Source organism: Sceloporus occidentalis, unplaced genomic scaffold, assembly GCF_023333645.1.
Source record: "Sceloporus occidentalis isolate IW3139 unplaced genomic scaffold, rSceOcc1.0.p SCAF_90, whole genome shotgun sequence".
Classification (NCBI taxonomy): Eukaryota; Metazoa; Chordata; class Lepidosauria; order Squamata; family Phrynosomatidae; genus Sceloporus; species Sceloporus occidentalis.
In genome coordinates, this window is record NW_028317070.1 from 2,328,684 (window position 1) to 2,345,921 (window position 17,238).

General features: G+C 40.9%; 1 protein-coding gene across 1 annotated transcript in view; it reads right to left on the reverse strand.

Annotated features, from left to right (window-relative positions):
- The window catches only part of LOC149284597 (all trans-polyprenyl-diphosphate synthase PDSS2-like), an 88,360-nt gene that overhangs the window by 58,641 nt on the left and 12,481 nt on the right, over positions 1-17,238 (reverse strand). The window contains exon 2 of the mRNA XM_089496458.1: positions 8,907-9,041. Coding sequence (XP_089352584.1) covers positions 8,907-9,041 — 135 coding nt within the window. The remainder of the gene's footprint in view (positions 1-8,906; positions 9,042-17,238) is intronic.

Consider the following 17,238-nt stretch of genomic DNA (forward strand, 5'->3'; position numbering starts at 1 on the left):
GTACGAACGGGTAAAGCCTCTTCCTGGACAAGAAGACGCTACGGCACAACAAAGGGTTAACAGAGAGGAACCCTACCCATAAAGCCAGGCTCACCCTGAACGAATCAGTTTCTTCTTGTCCCGTTACAGGGACGGACGGTTCCTACGGCTGGGGATGATTCCCCGAAGATCTTCAGTCTGGTGAGGCGCACGGGTTGCTGCCTGGGGGTCTTCATCCTCCGATTGCTCCCCGGGTGGTGAGCAGAGCAAGGTCCCCTCCATAGCGTTTGAGTTACGGAGGGGTTCGGACGGATCAGCTTTATTCTTCCGGCTGTGCGCAGTGAGTGGAACGCACGCCCGGGTGGCATTGCGTTCCACTGAAGATCCGATCACGCTACTGCGCATGCGCGTATCGGATCTTCTGGAGGGCGCCAAATTCAAACCTTTAAAAGGTTTGAAATCATCCTGTCTGTCTGCATGGGCATTGTTCTGCACAGAATACCATGTCACCAGCCCCCCCACACGGTTCAGAGGATTTGGAGGTAAGATTATTTATCTTTTCCTTCATTTTTTCTCTGCCTCCAGAAGATTTTGGTTTATATATGTATGTATATATATATATATATACATACACATATATATATATATATATATATATATATATATACATATACACGATGTCAAAAAATAGAGTATTGCAGAGTCTTCACCCTTTTACATTATATTATATATATATATTTATATATATATATATAAAAATAAAAATGTGGGTTTGTTTCTACACTCACTATTTGTTGTCTTTTACCAGATGTCTAGTCTGGTTTCTTCGGGGGATAAAGACAAGAAACCTGCTCCCACTCCGAGGAAGGCCACTTTTAAGTCAAAGCATGCAGCTTGCTCCGAGTGTGCTACCCCTCTTCCTGACAGATGCAGGAAAAAGATGTGTAATGCCTGCGCGGCAGAGCAACTTTCTAAGAAAAGCAGAAAGACTTGCAATCCTTCCTGGGATGGTTCCAGGAAAACCTAGCGCAGACCTTTGAGGCTTTTCAGGTTTCTGCAGCTCAAGCCCAGTCAAAGGTTTCGAGTAGGTCCTCCCACAAACGCAAAAGATCTCGGTCATCTTCCAGATCAGAGCTATCATCTGGTGAAATCTCTCAGTCCTCAAGCTCTACAACTTCGTTCAGTTCAGAGGAGGAGGCCAAGCACTTCGGCAATTCACCAAAGAGGTGACTCGTATTGTATCGGACGAAGAGGTTAATAAAATTAAGGGCTTTCCTGTTCTTCCCAAGCTGAAGCAACTTATGGAAAGAGAATGGAAATACCCGGGGAAGAGGGTTTTTCTATCCAGGCATTTTAAACACCTTTTCAGGCTCCAGAGTGATGAGCGTTGGGATGAGCCCCCCAAGGTTGACGTCCAAATAGTTCAATTGTCAAAAAAAACAACCATTCCCATTGGAGGAGTCTCCGGCCTTAAAGACTCAATGGATAGGAGGATTGAAACTTCCTGCAGACGTATATTCCAAGCATCAGGTGCCCAATGCAAAGCTGCTGTAGTCAGTGCAGCGGTCTCCAGGGCTCAAAGCTATTGGTTACAGGCCTTGGAAGAGTGCTTACCGGACGATCAAGACTCCGAAATTTCTCAACTACTAAAGAATTTGAGATTGTCCAATAGTCTTCTTACGGATTCATCTCAGGAAATGGTGAAGATTTCAGCTCGCAATATGGGCTTATCCTCGGTGGCCCGCAGAGCTTTATGGTTACGATCCTGGTCGGCGGATACGGCCTCTAAGGCATCACTCTGTGATTTACCCTTTGAAAGGAATAAATTGTTCGGAGCTCCGTTGGACGACTTGATTAAACAAATGTCTGACACTAAGAGGGCTCTTCCTCAGGATAAACTTCCAGATGGAATAGAAGGTATCCATTTAAAACCTCCAGGCCCTTCCAGTCATCTTCCAGATTGCAGAATTTTCGCAGTTCCTTTGGAGACCGAAAGTTCCAGGATCGTCCCAAGAAACAAGAAAATTCTGACAAAGTAGGGGGAAGGCTGCAGCAGTTCACTCATGTTTGGGAACAGACTACGCGCAGCAAGTGGATTCGGAATCTCATTTCAGAGGGATACAAGATCAGTTTTTCGTCACTTCCCAGAAGTCAGTTCCTGATTTCCTCATACCCATCCCAATTAAAAAATGTGGCACTTCATTCGGCTTGCCTGTCTCTTCTTTCAAAATGAGTCATAGAGAGGGTTCAGGCTTCACTACACTTCCAAGGAGTGTATTCCAGACTCTTCCTAGTCCCAAAACCGGACGGATCCTTTCGCCCCGTTTTGGATCTAGAAAGTGAACAGCTGCATACCGTATCGCCACTTCCGGATGGAGAATTTATCTTCGGTCGCCCAGTTGCTTCAGCAAGGAGACGTCATGGCAACCTCGACTACTGGCTCATCAAGGCCGAGTCTCCAAGGTAACTCCGGGCAGACCTGGCCACCACGATGCAGTTTCTGGAAAATCACGGCTGGATTATCAACCGCAAGAAGTCCAACCTCATCCCTTCCACCAGGATCCAGTTCTTTGGCTTAGGAGTGGATTCAATATCTCAACAATTTTTTGGTCTCCTTACGGCATCCATCCCGGCGGTCAAGTGGGCAAGAGCTCAACTGCGGCCCCTTCAATGGGATATTCTACGGAATTGGTCAAGACGAGAGGAAGACCTGGATCTAGATGTTACGATCGCAAGTCAAGTCTTATCCCACCTTACCTGGTGGAGGACGCCTTCGAATCTTTCCAGAGGCCTTTCTTTTCGTTCCCCCGAATGGGTAATACTTACCACGGATGCTTCCGGCATCGGATGGGGCGCCCATTTAAATTGTCTCTTCCGACAAGGCGTATGGTCTCCAGCAGATTTGCGTCGTTCATCCAATTTTCAGGAATTAAAAGCGGTTCTTCTTGCCCTGGTAGCCTTCAGAACCCTGTTGGAGGGTCGTGCAGTGAGGATACAGTCGGACAACGCCACGACGGTTGCATACATAAACAGGCAAGGGGGTACTCAGGTAAGGAGCCTTCAGGTCCTTTGCTCTGTTCTGATGAGTTTGGCCCAGCAGCATCTGGAAGACATATCAGCTACACACATAAGAGGATGCGACAATACCATTGCGGACGATCTCAGCAGGCTAAGATGGTCACAAGCAGAGTGGTCTTTAACCAAGGGGACCTTCGCCTCCCTGGTGTCAAGATTTGGCCTCCCGGAGATAGATCTGATGGCGTCCAGAAGCAACAGGAAAGTTCCAATTTTTGCCTCTCTCAACAGGCAAGATTCTCCAGATTTCCTGGATGGTCTGTCCATGAAGTGGGATTTCCATCTGGCTTATGTTTTTCCTCCTGTCGCATTGATTCCCCGCGTCCTCCAGAAGATCCGTTCAGACAGAGCGCGGGTCTTAGCCGTCATCCCATATTGGCCAAACCGCAGCTGGTTCTCCCTCCTAAAACAACTAAGTCTAACGTGTTGGGAACTGCCTCCTTCAGATCACTTGCTGGACGATGGGGCTCTGCATCTGGATCAGCTCCAGATGTTCAAGTTGATGGCCTGGCTACTGCAAGGATGATTCTGCGGGGTCAAGGTGTTGAGGATGATCTATCTAACTTGCTGTTAAAATCAGTTAGAGGCTCTACTTCAAAGATTTATTTTCAGATCTGGAAGAAGTTCCTTCTCTGGTATGCCTCTAGGGACCTTTCGGTTTTTCCTCCTACAGTCAACTCCATTTTGCTGTTTTTGAAGGATGGATTTTCCGCGGGCCTCAGTGTCTCTACCCTTAAAGGTCAGGTTTCGGCCCTTAGTCATTTTTTTCTGGAAGACCTAGCTTCTCATTTGCTGGTCAGACGATTTTTTAAGGACATCACCATTCAGCGTCCGCCAAGGAGGGCTCACTTTCCAGCTTGGGATCTTACGGTGGTTCTTCACGCTCTCTGCTCGCCTCCATTTGAACCCTTGGAGGAAGTTCCGTTGAAGATCTTATCGTTTAAGACGGTGTTTATGGTGGCCATTACTTCTGCCAAACATGTGGTAGAAATCCAAGCCCTTTTTTCCTCAGAGAAGTTTACCATCTTCCATCAGGATAAAGTTGTTCTCCACCTTCAGCCTTCCTTTCTGCCGAAGGTCTTATCCAAATCTGCTATAAATCAACCTCTGGTTCTTCCATCATTTTTTCCATCTCCCTCCTCTCCGGAATAAGTCAAATGGCACATGTCATAATGTCAAGAGAGCCCTTGAGTTGTATATTTCTAGGACTGCCTCCATCCGTTCCACTGACCAATTGTTCATTTCTTGGTCTGGTCGTTCGGCAGGGAAAGCTGCCTCAAAAGCTTCCCTAGCAAGATGGATCACGGGAACTATTCGTATGGGCTATCAAGTCTCTGACGTTCCTCTTTTGTCTCCTGTCACGGCCCACTCCACCAGGGCTGTGTCTGCTTCATGGGCTGAGAAGGCTTCTGCTTCACCAGAAGATATTTGCAAAGCGGCTAAGTGGTCATCATTCAATACCTTTGTTCGTCACTACCGGCTAGACGTCTTCTCATCCTCTGCAGCGGATTTCGGGCGTAAGGTGCTCCAGGCGGTTGTTACCTAGGAGTTGGTTCCCTCCCATTCTTTAGGGATCTTGGTACATCCCGTTCGTACTGCCACTGTATGGCAGGAAAAATGGAAATTTTTTACTCACCGTAAATTCCTTTTTCCTTAATACAGTGGCAGTACGGATTTCCCTCCGTATTTATTTCCGTCCCTAAATAAATTATTTTTTTGCATGGTGAGTCTGGCTTTATGGGTAGGGTTCCTCTCTGTTAACCCTTTGTTGTGCCGTAGCGTCTTCTTGTCCAGGAAGAGGCTTTACCTGTTCGTACTGCCACTGTATTAAGGAAAAAGGAATTTACGGTGAGTAAAAAATTTCCATTTTTGTGGGGGTTTAACAATTTGGATTAATGCAAGATATCCATAGGACTAATAAATGAATGCCATTCCACAGCATATTTCGGCCTCTGTTGAACAGTTTTATAGACTGCTACAACATTCAGTTACCATGGGGTCATAACACTGTACATGGCTAAGCCAAGCACTGTATAAACTACAGTGGGAGGTAAAGAAAGCCAGAGTTTTATTGGATGATTTGCCTCAGGGCTGCAGAATGCTCACGTGTAAATGTATCTCCTGTCCAATCCACAAAAGGAAAATTTGTCTCTGCTACTTAATCCCAAAGTCTTTTCCATTTCCTCTTGGAATGTCTGGGTTTATATTACACACCCATGTATCAAATGTTAACAGCTGGCTGCATGTTCTGCTTCGGAGAAAAATAAGTAAATACAGTAGTAAAGGCCATTTTCATGAAGCAATCAAGACAAGAAAAAAAAAAAGTGAATTGGAATTGTGTCTGTCAGGGTTCAGCACAAATCTACAGGTGATTAATTGGTTTCCTGTATTCCAGGAAATGCTGAATTAAAAAGAGTCACCAGCTCAAAATAACATGCGCTCAATCAATTCCATTACCAGCCTAGGGTAAAAATCATTATGCTATCAGGCAAATTGCTAACACCTTCAATTCCTTCATATAAACTACAAGTTTTTTTTCCCAAAAGAAAATAAAGAATTTGTTTTATTACAAACTAAGGAGGCTACATGAAATACATCCCTGGCTGTGTTGTACAAAAGACCTGAAGCATCTCATTTCATGTTGATGCTCTACTCTATGACAGTTGGGTAAACAACTATAAAGCGCACAGGAAGCCTGTGAGAACTTTCTATTTTGCCTGATCGTAAGATTTCAAAACAACTGAGGGATCGCAGGAAATAAGATCAAATTTGCATGAAATACCTTCATTGTATGCCTCATTTGGACCCAAACCCTTGAGTTAGTTTCCTCTTTTGGAAGCTCAAAAACTTGACATGGGCAAACTGCACATGAGTTTGTCATAGTGTTCTACAGCAGTAATACTCAAAATATTTTGTATATTAACAGAAAATGTGTATAAATGAAACCATGTCTATATTATAGACTTGTGCATTCGGATTCGTACGAATGGCAAATTTACAGACACCCCCCCCACACACACACACACAACACAAATCAGAGGAATAGAAGCAAAAACATGCAAATTGTGGTCCCACATTCTTGAACTCTGGGCAATGTTGCGGCACTTTCGGTGATGTCCTCTCCAACGATTGAAACATAAGGGCGAGGACGTCATCTCAATTCACAAATGTTTCCAAAGATTTAAATGGTAAGATGGAAAAGTTTGTTTACATTTGTAGGTAGGAACATGCCTGCACCAGTATAAGCCTGGGCCAGTAACATTCACGTGCATGACTATGACTTAAGCACTAGTATGAGGTCATGGCAAGATACATATTACTCGCAGACTACTTAAATGTTAATTCTTCTATAGCATGGGTGTCAGGGGCATTAAGGCAGTCCTATACTCTTGCCAGTGTTATGGTGTACAGCCTGTATAACAGTGTAAATTTGCTGTCCCCTTAAAATAACTCAACACACATACATACATACATAAACACACTATTATAATCCCGAGTGCTGGCCACCATACCGGCCTTGTATATATACACCAGTTAAGTAAAATACTCACCATGAAGACAGCTCTCTCGACAGACTAAAACGCAGCATGCTCCAAGCATGCCGCTAAGCCAAACTCCATCTACATGCAGTGAGTCAGTATATCCTGGCTCTCATAATCGTTAGTCTACTTGCAAAGCACAAAATCACTAATTATACAAGTCCTTTAAAGTATTTACTATATATTGGCGCTAACCCATAACACCCTCCTCACAGTTCTTAGTAAAACGCAGCCACTCTCAGCATGTGGCTTTGTTTAATAAGATGTTAATGATCTGGCAATCAAACCCACTCATCATGGGCCAGATTTTAAAACTAAGCTTTTTACAATCATCAAAAAAAAAGTTGCAGTCACTGCACTAAAAAGACTATGGTGATCACACTTTTCAAACTTTTGCACAGTTCCTTTTTATTTATTTTTTTAAATAACCCTCGGTGTAAAGAGTGTGTCATCAATCACTTGATTCACTATTAATATTTCCCATCCTGCTTTTCAATATATCTAAAAATTCATCTGTGCATGAACACTGCCATTAACAGTATAACCTGTTCAATGTTCATTGTGAGGGATAACCACTTTTTTTTTTTTTTTTTTTACAGGTTTCAGATAAATAAGGATGCAGAGTTAATGTTCAACCATTGAATTTTAATGAGAGACCAACTGTAGGTGTTTCAAAAATGAAAAACAGAAGCACGTATTGTATTAGTTTAAAACATGCAAAATGTTAATGCGCAGATATCGCTCCTTAAAACTCACCAGCATGTTATAGATAATTATGAATACAACACAGTTATATATGTGCCATCATCTACAAAATGTTAATAGAATTTCTTTCAAATTTTTACATATACATTGTCACAGAGGAAGTCAAATAAAAAAAAAAAATTAAAAACAATAACTGCTAATGATCTCACAATATCATTATTGTATGTATTCCTACTGGGTTCCTTTTTCTCAGACTTTCATAGCAAGTAATTGTAACAGGTCAGCAACTTGATGTGGAGATCATAGATCAATTTTTCTCTAAGTATTTTTTAATCGTTCAATATAATAACGTACTATATGGTGTGTATATATAAAATTATCCTCCATTCCCTTTAGAGTGTCAGCTTGTCGGCTGTAATTTCTTACATCTATTGATATTTGCCTGGTATTTCTCTACGCATTTAGCACTGTATAATCTGTTGATACTGTGAACAGTGCTAATATTATATCTAGCTTAATCTAGATATATGTATAGTGAAGAACCACCAGCCCACCTGGTCTACCTATTTTTATACTGTATGAACTCAAATGTTATTTGATTGTTGGCCTTGGCTTCTGGATGGAATTATGGCACAAACGTGCAAGTTTAAAATGGGGTTTCTTTTAGACTATGATCTCTTATCTCAGTATTTCTCTTTTAAAAATACACAATTTGAATGTGCTTCCCTTCTGTACTTACACAAATATACATATATACACAGACATATGTTTCATATCCCTTTCTGTCATCTTTTCTGCAAACTTGATGTTTATCATTTAATAGATGGGGTCCCCAGTAGCATACACAACATTCTATGTGAGGTTTCTACCGCCATCTGTAAAGTCATTATCTACAACTAAATCAGTGGCTTTTCAACACTGTATCCTGAAACTGCATTATATATTCTGCTTGTGGCAAGAAGGGACTAAAATGTCTGCAAACCAGTTTCCCCAACTCTGTTCTTCACAGGATGGATTTAAAAGACCTATGTTCTAAATGACTAGAGCTATGGAATATGTGTTTCTGTCAACAGATACACATCTCTGTCATCATGTATTTTAACCTTGGCTAAAAGCTGAAATAAGACAACTCTCCCAGCAAGGAGGCAGAAACAGATCTTTCCCTCCATGCCTTCCATAGTGCTTTTGTGGGACAGAGCCTCTGTGCACACCCTGGAGTTGGAGGCATCTGGATTTGCTGAAAAAGAGGAAGTACTCCGCAAACTCTGTTCAACAGAGCAAATACCGGGGAGAAGCAGATGAAGAAAGAAGACAGGAGAACAAAGAGAGACAAGAGAAGAACAGGGACACAAAGTGGAGAAGATAAGGAGACGTTGAGAAAGAATATGAGAGAGAATGCACAGTGGCACTCGCAGGAGGTATGTCTGAGATCTGATGAGCTGGCATGAAAATATGTCGGCCCAATCAACATATTTCCACGAGCGGCATGCTAGAGTTCTTCCTGTTCCTGATGGCTGAGGAGTTATTTGTTGAGCTTACATGTATACACATACTTATCAAACTATAATAGTTGTGAAGACGTGGACAACACATGCTCTTGTAACTCACCTGGAATAAATTCCGCTAACCATGTCATGCTGGAAGGAGTGGTCGGCTGCCTTACTAGGTCCTGCTGCTTTAGAGATGAGAAGCACCACCAGACCTCGCATCTGTAGATTGTTACGACTGTCATAGACAAAGGCCCTGCCATGGAAGAAAGTAATGCTTTAAATCAGATAAGCTTGTGTAAAAAATATTATTGTACATGTGTACACAGTTAATTCAATTACAATCCACTGAAATATTCTGTGTGTTTTAATGACAAAATTTACATAATTAAAACCCATTATTTCCATCCAAAACAAATTGATTATTTTCATGTCAAAACTAATCAACAAATGCAGGTATCAAGTTTGCTTATTCTGACTACTTACTGTAGTTCTGTCATAAAAGAGAGGCTTATTAAATGCCATAAATATATCTTTTGTATTTCTACATGATTATAAACACTGTTCTTCACCTATTAATTAGAATACATTATATAATACAGTTATATGAAATCTACTAAACAAACAAAAATGTACTAAACAAAGAGGTAAGTGGTTTCAAGAATAGGGGATTAAGATGGTATTTGGGTTGAAAGGAGAGAGCATATATCATAAGAATTGCTGGAATTAGAAAGAAAAAAAGATCAAATTAAAATAAATCGAAAGTTCATTTTTTATACTTTTTTTTTTTTACCTTCGGCTATAAGTTAGGAAACATAATACCGTTTTAAGATTTTTTTAAAAAACACAAACTGATAAACCTATTCCCAGGTGTAAAGAATAGAAAACAGAAAACAAAAGGATGAATGCGTATAGATCATTTGACAAATGTGACACATTGGCCGCATATGTAAATGAACTGTAATACATATGATGTGCATTTCTGTTCCAAAATGATATGGACTGGTATGATCCTCAAATATCTGCAGTTCTGCCAAGCAGCTGCACCATACAGTATATGTTACTAGATAAGAAAGCCTGTGGTACGGCAGACACAGTGGACAGGATGATCATTTATCCCCCTTCTTCTGTTCAAAACCAATGAGATGATATACTGCATTACTCTCTAAGTTACCCTAGTCTATCTTATTATAGAGATATATCAAAAAATAATCAATGACAGCAATTTCAGGCCTTGAGTACTACTCATAACTTTTTAAAGCTCTTAATGCATACGAACATACACACCTTTACAAATTACAATACAGTTGCATTATCTTATTGTTAGCTAAACGTCAAGTCACTTCAGACTATAAATTTGTACAAGCACGCAGCTGAACAGCAAGGGAAATCATATTGAAGGAAAACAATTAAATAGGTGACAAACATCAGATGTGTTCATCCACACTGTTCTTAAATGTCACATTATGGCAATGCAAGGTTCAGCCAAAATAACATAGTTAAAGAATTAAGTATCACCTATCATCTTTCATAGTGAGGCACATTGTGACAGTCACATAAGTGAGTGCGATAGTATTTGGAATGTACTTCCATAACCTCAGGCAGCCAATAATGAGATTTTACTGCCAAAGAATTCAATGGACACCTACATGAGATTTTTCTTTTTTCGTTAATTTGTTTTGTACAATAAGAAATGCTATTTCAATCACGAAAAGCCCATGAAAGACTAAACTTCTCATACAAGCAACACAACATAGAAACCAGTAAAAGTGACCCTATAGATGCATTTAGGAAGTCTTTAAATATGAGGTCCAGTGCTTTCCCCCTACAGCCCAATTGTACCTGTGTGGAGGTGGATACATCTGACTTCTCAACCAACTCCTCCTCCTTGGATTGAGGACCAGTATACATTGTCACATTGCAGTGCTGTTCGACAGCAGCGGAAGAACAAGAAGAAAGCATTAGGAGAGGTGTATGCCTTTGCCCAGCTGAGGTATCCAAGGTCCTAAACTTTCAATGTACAATCTAGGTTTGTGGCTGCCACCTGAATGTTGCAGTGTATAGTAGAACGTAGGCATACCTAGGCACTCATGGGGTCTCTGTGGGGGAACCCCAAGTCATGGGAGGGGCGTCACAGCACGTCCCACTCCCCGCACACTTCCCCATGGGCGTCACCAGGACCTCATACCCACAAGGGAGGCTCCGGGAAGCCGGATTGCAGAAACTTCCCAGGTATGAACATGGATCAACACATTTTACAGTTCTGTACAATAAGTCTAAATAACTGAATTTACAGATAAAATTAAGCAATATATACATAGTAGAAATCCCTCATGTGAGCAGCCATCTTGACTTTGGGTTCTCAAGGGCTACATGATTATTCATCCTTTGTGTTATCGCTTTCCGATCATTAAAGATTGTTATTTGGCTCAGGCAAACTTTTTAAAAAGCAGTGGGGTGGACACTGGACAGAGATCTCCAAACAAATATATATATATATATATATATATATATATACATACATACAGTATATCTCTTAGATCGCTTTCTAAGGTTATTTAATGCCATGGAGGCACATCATTGGTTGTTAAGGGGTTAAAGGTAAGGGTAGAGTGTTCCTTCTCTCGATTCCCCAGGTCACTGTGGTGTGTCTATGGGTCTGCCCTATTTCCCTCCCACTTCTATACAGTTTTAAGCATTCTGGAACTAGCCCCACCTTTCATGCTGCTGACCCTGCCAACCTATGCCAGTAGCTTTGCCCCACTAAGCAACCCAACCCTGAAACGAGAGAGCTCCAGTTAGTCTAAACCAGGAAGTTCCCAGGTATGGTCATCACAGCCATCATAATGTATATGATAGCCGAGTGGCCACTTTACATTTCTGTGTAGCCGCCGCCTACTTGCAAAGCGCTCACAAAGTATTTTGATATGTATGCTTTTTTGGCGAGGCTGCATGGGGCAGACTGTCCCTTTAAGTGACACAAAGCAGCCAATGTTGCCATAAAAACCAGAACAAAAAAAGCTTTCTAAAAAGTATGTTGATTTTATGTGATTAAACCTTCAGGGGAAAGAATAAAAGATTACCGTATTTGCTCGATTATAAGACGATCCCCCAAAATCTGAATATTAATTCATGAAAAAAAAGAAAAAGCCTGAATATAAGACGACCCTATAGGGAAAAAAGTTTTATCAGTAAATGTTAATTCATGTAAACTATGTGAACAATTGTTTGTTAATAAAAGCTATGATTGAGAATATGTTGTTTTTGTTTTTATTTCCTTTTTTTCAACCTGCCCCCCCAGTTATGCACATCTGCCCCCAGGCTTGCCACTCTGCCCCAGAAATGCCTTATACCCTCTAAATGCCACTGTGCCCCATGATATGCCTTTTGACCCCCCTATGTGCCACTCTGCCTCCAGAATTGCCTTATACCCTATATGCCACTCTGGCATTTAGGGGGTTAAAAGGCATATTATGGGGCAGAGTGGCATATAGGGAGGTATAAGGCATTTCAGGAGGCAGAGTGGCGCTTAGAGGGTTAAAAGGCATTTCTGGAGGCAGAGTGGCATTAAGGGGGTTAAAAGGCCTTTCACAGAGCACTCTGCCTCCAGAAATGCCTTATGCCCCCCCATTTAACACTCCCTCCCTCTCCCTCCTCCAAATTTACCGGTGCTTCTGAGTCCCCGGTGCTTAGTCCAGGCAGCATGTAGAGGTCTACGCGCTGCCCGGACTAAGCACCCGGGACTAAGAAGCACCGGTAAGTTGGGGGGTGGGGGCATAACACACTGCATCGCTGCGGGGGATCTGGATCTTAGTCTCATAGTCAGACCTATTTGAGGTCTGATTATAAGACGACCCCGATTATAAGACGAGGGGTATTGGAAAAAACCTTGTCTTATAATCGGGCAAATACGGTAATTTGCTGAGCACACTAGAGAGTGGCACAGCACCTTTACCCACTGGTTAGCTGCTATGGAAACCACTTAAATAAATAAATAAAAACGGCTGGAAAAAGTGAAATGCAAATTTCCATAGTTATTTATAGTAAAAAGTCACTGAGCCATCATAGCCTGTCAGACAGCCCCCAATGACTTTCGCACCTACGGCTTCACTTGAGGTGTTCAAGTCTTAACCTAAAGGCATTATCTGACAGTATCTAGCCCTCTGCTCCAGAGATTAATACCTCACATCTAAATGTCTAGATGATCCTGTAACGGTAGGGTACAGCAGTGTTTTGTTTATAATAAAGCTTGTTCAAAATACAGAATAACCAGTTTAAATAGATATAACGCGTAAATGAACCAGGTAAGAGTCAAGACACTTTTTTTTTTTTTTTTAAAGGACTTCATTGGTTTCCGGACATTGCTTTAGGAGTCAAATGAATATATGTGAGACCTCCAAGGGATCCACATCAACTATTACATTAAAGAAAAAAATTCCAGACGCAGCAATTATATTTGATGAGTGTGTGGCAGCAGTCAGATGCCCAGAGAGAAGTGAAAAGAGAGCAACATAAGCAAAAACTGGAACAAAAGACAGAGAATGAGGAGAGAGAGGGGAAAAAAAGGATTATTTTTACCAAAAGTGCATCACGGTATTTGAACCGAGCACCCTGGACAGCAGATGGCCAAGTGTTCTGCCAGAGACCATTTGAGACCATTCTGCCAGAGACGATAAAGGCCATGCCATATAAAAAAAAGAGGTAAATGTACTTATCACTGCTGTTGGATACTATACTTAAAATCACCAGAGAAGTTAGCACTGACAACAACATGCATACAGAATAACTTTTTTTTTTTTTTTTTTTTTTTAAATGTGTGCGCGTAAGGGAGTTGTTACCCTTATTGAAGCCTGGGGAGAAGTAGAGCACTATCTTACAACTGAACTGTACATTCAACATGACAGAAGCACCTGAATGGACTGCTATTACCGTACTGAAGCTGATTTTATATGTGCGTTAATTTACATACCAAGGGATAAGTAAGAACGGAAATACATCAGAAGTAGGAGCCACCTGGCAGACGTATTATGCTTCTACAGTCATGTGTTCCATAATGTTGAAAAATGCATTTTGCCTGGACTCTATTGGGAAAAAAGTGAGATTTCTGGAAGGCCAATCGTCAGGGCCAGGATTAAAATAACAAAGAGGAGCTGTCCCCAGTGCTCCAAAGTGAGGGGAGCGCTTGAGTGGCTTGCTGGCTATGCCCTGCTCTTCCTTGTGCTTTCCTCTCCCTTCCAGAAGCAGATATAACATAAGTGGGACGCGGCCACTGATCTTTCCCTAGGCATCAAATCATTTGCTTTAGCTCATAAGATCGTGATGGCTGCATGCTACCTTACTACTAGAAGTCTTGATGCGCATCCTGCAAATCTGGAGCTTTTAACCATTCTATTGGTAAGGACACACAATATAACAGTTGATATGTTATTCCCTTCCGAAATCCTGTGACATAGATTGTCTCAATAATATAATTTGCTGCCATCTGCATTCTTTGTTTTTTCCCCCCAATATAGTATTTGGGCATAGTGTTTCTGATATAACGCTTCCACAACCATCAGCTAGCCACTTTTTTTTAGTAAATTAAATCCATATCCTGTTAAAATATAAACATCAGTCACAACACAGTAAATGTCCACCTCCACTGTGTAACTATGAGCCTTAAACAATGTCCTTTTTTATTGGTAGAAAATACTTCATAGTCTTCATACAGACCCATTATACAGCGCTATGGAATTTGATAGCGCTATATAAAACACACATTATATATATATATTATATATATATATATATATATATATATATTATAGCCTCCGAGCACGTTGTTTCAATTAAATTTTCTAAAGTTTACACAGTATACTTTATATAGTTTACATATCAGAACATTATAAACAATCATCTGTTTCTTAGCAGGTTGATAGCAACACTGAAAAATGTTAAGAGCCATTGTCCCAAAATATACTACGAGTAAGAACCCCTATTGTCCTTAAGGGATTAAAATGTTGCTTCAGTTAGTTGAGGTTTGTGGGCTTTTGTTTAAGGACAGGTTTTTCAAGGTCCTACTACAGCCTTTCAATTGGGTCTGGACTTTGACTGAACCATTGCAACCTTAATTCTTTTCTTTTTCAGCCATTATGTTGTAGAGTTGCTTGTGATCATTGTTCTGTTACATGACCCGATTTTGGATTAGCTTTAGGCCGACTCGGTGACTGCAAGGTTCCCAGGTCCTGCGGCTGCTGTGTTCAGATGCAGCTTTGCAAACCTAAACCGTGTTGTTTGTTTTCTTTGAGAGAGAGAAGATGCTTTCTCCTGGCAACCCTTCTAAACAAACCATACTTGTTCAGTATTTTTCTTTCAGTAATCTTTCTCGCTGTAGAATAATGGACTTGTTTGGAAATGGCCTTATAACTCTTTCCAGATTCATGGGCAGCAACAATTGCTTCTTTAAGATCACTACTGATGTCTTTCCTCCTTAGCATTGTGTTAACACACACCTGAATGCTCTAGACCAGCAAACTGCACACTTGCTGATGATCAGTTTATCAAGGCATTTGATCAGCAGCTCCTGTCTGCCACTTTGCATCTTAGTTCCTATGGAAGCAGAAAAGGTGTACTTAGTTTTTCACGCATAGCTTCTCCATTTTGGCTTTATTTTGGTTGAATAAATCATTACACTGTGTAATATGTCATGTGTAGTTGTTCATCTTATGTTCTATTTACTTAATTTTTAGATCTGCTAAGGAACAGATGATTGTTATGTCCTGTGAAGTAAACCATAGAATTCAAAGTGTGTGTACTTTTTCACACGACCGTTTACACCTTCTACTAGACGCTCAATATAAATAAAGTGGTAGTTTTTTTGGTTTTTGTTTTTACAATGTTTGCTTAAAATGCTCATTTGCATATTTTATTTCAAAATATTTTATTATGACTTTAAAAAGTTACCAGCTGCACTGAATTAGCAAAACACTAATACTGCCAAGTTACTGATCTTACAGGATGTATGTATAATTTATTGTATTTCTTCAATTAAACAGCTATAATTAGAGCAAATCAGTAAAAGCATAACAAAGTATCCTTGTAATTAAAGAGAAAATGCAAATAAATACCGGCTGTCTTAATAAGAAAAGGAAAACTTTTTTCTACTTAGAGATATATTATACATTTTTTATAATAATTTACAATTACCTATCATACTTTAAATTGCACTGTGTTGCTTTGAACTGGAGAAATCATTTTGGTGCGTACCTTCACACACTGAAAGTGATCTGATTTTTTTCCAAAAACAATTAGGTGTCCCAACAGGACCATATCATCATTTTTACGCACATTTTCCAACTCCAAGCTGTATAAACTTGAATGCTTATTGGATTTAAGCATATCACATTTTGGGGGTCATCTGCAGGGGATCTGGATCTTAGTTTAGTAGTCAGACCTCTATTTGCTCTTAAAAAAAAAAAATAAAACACAAAAAAAACTAATCTTATATTACGTACAATCACTGGCCACTTTATTAGGTATACCTTGCCAGTACCGGGTTGGACCGCCTTTCATAACTGCCTTCATTCTTCGTGGCATATTTTCTACAAGGTGCTGGAAACATTCCTCAGAGATCTTGGTCTAAAAGGAACATGATGGCATCACGCAGTTGGTGCAGATTTATCAGTGCTCTGCTGGATTGAGATCTGGTGACTGTGGAGGCCATTGAAGTACAGTGAACTCATTGTCATGTCCAAAAAAGCAGTTTGAGATGATGTGAGCTTTGTGACATGGTGCATTATCCTGCTGGAAGTAGCCATCAGAAGATGGGTACAGCGTGGTCATAAAGGGATGGACATGGTCAGCAGCAATACTCATGTAGACTGTCACGTTTAAACTAGGGGCCCAAAGTGTGCCAAGAAAGTGTCCCCCACACCATCACACCACCAGATTGAACCGTTGATACAAGGCAGGATGGATCCATGCTTTCATGTTTCATGACCCTGCCATCTGAATGCGGCAGCTGGAATCGAGACTCATTAGACCAGGCAACATTCTTCCAGTCTGAGCGAATTGTAGCCTCGGTTTCCTGTTCTTAGCTGACAGGAGTGGCACCTGGTGTGGTCTTCTGCTGCTGTAGCCAATCTGCTTCAAGGTTTGACGTGTTGTGCGTTCAGAGTATACCTTGGTTGTAAAGAGTGGTTATTTGAGTTACTGTTCCCTTTCTGCCACCTCGAACCAGTCTGCCCATTCTCCTCTGACCTCTAACAAGGCATTTTCGCCCACACAACCGCTGCTCACTGGATATTTTCTCTTTTTGGTACCATTCTCTGTAAACCCTAGAGATGGTTGTGCATGAAAATCCCAGTAGGTCAGCAGTTTCTGAAATACTCAGACCAGCCTGTCTAGCACGAACAACCATGTTCAAAGTCACTTAAATCCCCTTTTCTTACTCATTCGGATGCTCGGTTTGACCT